This window comes from Montipora foliosa, chromosome 13 (assembly GCF_036669935.1).
Source record: "Montipora foliosa isolate CH-2021 chromosome 13, ASM3666993v2, whole genome shotgun sequence".
Lineage (NCBI taxonomy): Eukaryota > Metazoa > Cnidaria > Anthozoa > Scleractinia > Acroporidae > Montipora > Montipora foliosa.
In genome coordinates this window covers 25,383,217-25,386,855 of record NC_090881.1, presented here as the reverse complement: position 1 = coordinate 25,386,855, position 3,639 = coordinate 25,383,217, and the positions used below count along the sequence as shown (strand labels likewise).

At 36.9% G+C, this 3,639-nt stretch overlaps 1 protein-coding gene across 1 annotated transcript in view; it reads right to left on the bottom strand.

Annotated features, from left to right (window-relative positions):
* Positions 1-2,786, bottom strand: part of LOC137983286 (etoposide-induced protein 2.4 homolog) — a 10,784-nt gene extending 7,998 nt beyond the window's left edge. Inside the window, exons 1-2 of the mRNA XM_068830488.1 lie at positions 2,541-2,786; positions 1-17 (exon numbers count right to left, since the gene is read on the bottom strand). The exon at positions 1-17 is cut by the window's left edge and continues 53 nt beyond it. Coding sequence (XP_068686589.1) covers positions 1-17; positions 2,541-2,728 — 205 coding nt within the window. The 5' untranslated portion in view covers positions 2,729-2,786. The remainder of the gene's footprint in view (positions 18-2,540) is intronic.
* Between the last annotated feature and the right edge of the window lie 853 nt (positions 2,787-3,639).

Sequence of the window (3,639 nt, the reverse complement as noted above, 5' to 3'; positions counted from 1 at the left end):
CTTTCATGCCTACAGAGCTGAAAATATGCAAAGCATGAAACCAAAAAATGATTCATTGCAAGAAAAAGTGAAATGGAGGTGAAAATGGAGAAGAGAGGTAGAGCAAGAGTTTCCAGTACTGAATGCTAAAAAATTTGATTATATTATTTCACAACCCAGCACTTTAAAAAGGAAGATTAATACAGAGGTGCAGCCTACGGCTTGAATTTTTATGTTGGGGTTCATGCATTAGTGTCCCACAACACATTAATGATAAATTCAGTAGTTCATAACTGTGTTACAGTGAAACAGATCCTTGAATGCCAAGTTTGATTTCAGGTGCTACAGGTGTATAAAGGTTCATGAAGTGCAAGCAAAAATATTATTTTGGCATCTTACCACTATTTCCACCACATATTACTGCTCTGTAACGCAACTTTGTGCAAACAGACAAACAAATTAGACAACAAGTTGCAACGATGCTGGGCACTACATTATACATTTGCTTGCATCCTGTTACAGTTGTGTACACGTTAATTTGTCTCATTTTATAGCCAGTACCTTCCAAGATTTGCTTTTATTATGTAAACACCAATCAAATAGTGAGTGAGCTTTCGCACGAAAACATGATATCTTCACACATGAAGTTAAAATGTTATTTTCACACATGAAAATAGCGCCTTTCGATGTCTTTTGTGAAATTATTTGGTGTTTCACTGATGATTTAGCATATACTAAAACAGTGCATAGGCCTGACCTCCGCACTGATTGGCTCATCAAACTCCAAATATCCTGTGCTATTTACCTCCGAGCAACTCAGGAAAAAATGGCGTCCCAATTTGCATCCGTTACAAGTGAAGAAAACATCCAAATTAATTTTTTTGTGCTGTATATTATCTCACTGTTTATGTATATACTAAAACAACTATTCACCTCAGTGTCGGTGGCTAGCGTTGGATATTTACCTTGCCGCTTCCCGGCTCGGTAAATATCCACCGCTAGCCACCTCCACTTCAGTGAATAGTTGTTAATTATTCTATGCAGGCCTCAATGAAACTGCATCACACAGTCTCCATGGAGATGGTAATGCATTAAGCCATTCACACCCAAAGCCATTCAACCCCAATTGGCGGGTAAGATTGTCTGGTGTTAGCCAGAGTAAAATCTCAGGTTTGGAAGGGTTAAATTTGTCCCAATAACTGCAAGGATCCTTTCTCTATTTCATCTATAGCCAGCGCTTTAAATATATACATTTCTTTCATTTAATTCACCAGCTATAGACGAAATAGAGAAATGATCCACTCTTATCTAGACATTTTATTTAACCCTACCCAACCTAAAAGCCAAACGATTTTACTCTCTGATAGATTGGGAATGCTTTAGGTGTGAATAGATTAAAACTTAATAGTAAATTAATAGAGAGCTTTAGATTCTAGGATTAGAATGACTACGAGTACAAGATTTTCTCATAGAACAACAGTGAGTGCACGCAAACCAGTGTCATTTTGGCGAGAAAAATGTGATACTGTCGTCCTTTTTGTAATGAGGTTTTGCAAAAATGTTGTCGTGTCAAAACAAGTCACCTACACGGTAGTAGTTTTGGCTTTTTTCAATCAGAAAAAGGCTCCGTTATCAGCAATAAGAATATCTGAGGAACCTATGCTGCTAACCAAGAGGAAGATTAATCACCTGGGTTATAAAATTTTTGAGTATTTTTGCTAAAAACCGGCAGGCAAATCTCGTACTCATTCGGGCAGGTACAAAACAAAGGTCACAGGTCATTGTTTTACCTACACAGAAAGTATCCTAAACATTCATAAAAGCTAACCTTAGGCCTAAAAACTTTTCTTTAGGCCTAATTTAGGCCTAAGGTTAGCTTTTATGAATGTTTAGGATACTTCCTGTATTGGTAAAACAACGACCTGTGACCTGTGACCTGTGACCTGTGTTTTGTACTCATTCTTGTCCTTGTACTAGAATCTAAAGGTCCCTAATGTCTCTTATAGATACCAGTTCAATTTTGGTTTTTCTCTGTCTAATTTTCATTATCATAAATCTCTAACAGGAAAAATCAAAATTGAAATAATTTGAATTTTTTTAAACCAAATATTATATAAAATTGCACCACAACATCTCCAACTGCTCAACACTTGGGCCAATGCGAGCAGACATTGTTGATTGTGTTTGCAAACAGCATTATTTGTACAGTTTGTACAAGTATTTGTATTGCTAATATGCCACTTAATTAATTCTAACGTGTGCTAACATAATTTATTACCAATATCTTGGAAAAGGAAACGTTTGTCATTACTTAGCTTTGGCGAGATAAAGAAATCATTCTAGGAATTCTAAAAGAAAGAGTGTACAACAATGCGTGACAACAGGACATCACAGCATTGTACTGTCGACCTACACATTAAAATTATTATACACTCAAATTAGGCCACTATAGATTGTGAAAACATTAATACGTGTTTAATCACTCCTCCTACAACCAACCATTAACGTAAGATTCCGACAATATATTTCACGGCATATTTATAACTAACCATCTGTGTTACCTTTTTGTTTTGTTGTCCACTTTTCTTCTCTCTCGATTTCGTTGAGACGATTGTGTGCCAAATTCACCCTGTTTTTCGGCTTGGTTCTCTTCTAAAACACTCTTGAGTCTTATTAACGCTGTCATCCCTATTATAGCATCTTTCAATCCATGCATAATACCAAGTATTATTGGCCTAAAATCATTCATATCGAAAAGAAGATGCTGAAGAACTTTGTATTTCGTCCTTATTTTTGTTTTTTTTCTTAAAACTACTTCCCAATCTCTCCCGGTGAGTAGGTAACCTCGCTTCAATTCTTCGAATTTTTGCGTTCCGGTTCACGAGTGAAGTTGTCTCTCTGGCCTTTCTGTGGACGAATTCCAGTACCTACTGACACAATCTGGGCAAGTTTTGAAAGCTAAAACCTTCAATCGATGCGTTATTTTGCTGGTAGCACTGGGTGGCCCGACACTTATGAAAAAAACAAACTATGAAATGACAATCGGGGGTCTAACCAGAATTACCCAGAATTCTTTTTGGGCATGAGCGAGGCAACTTAAGAAGCACGAGACTGGCCCTCATAGAATGGCTGAAGCGCGGCCAGAGGAAATGATTTCTAGCCAGATACTCAGGAGTAGGCCTGGTGTGTGCTGTTAACTTAGATTTTGGATTTCTGAACAAGTTTTTATCATAGAAAATTCGCGAGAAAGTTGTGCTTTCATTTCGCTGTAATTCTCGTGTCAAAGAAACGGTATAATAATGCAAATAAGAGAATAACGATATTTATATTTGCAGATTACCCGTCCTCTTACTACGAAAGTCAAGCTCTACATCTCTTTGCAATAAGCGCATTCAAAATTTCCTCGTATTACTTGATAAAAGTATGCTCTTTTTGTTTTGTTTGTTTGTTTTTTTTAATAAAGGGTTTTTCTGCTTATGTGAAAAATACGTTTTCTCTCCCGTCCCCTTCTTATGCATGATCTTCGCGGAAATTAAATTGTGTCCCTCAATAAACCTGGAACAACCAGTTATGGTCTTAGTTCTCTTTTTTCTTACGTATCAGCTAAGCTGCGGAACGGGCTAGCTGATTTTATCCGTACCTATGGGTTTACTGGTTTTA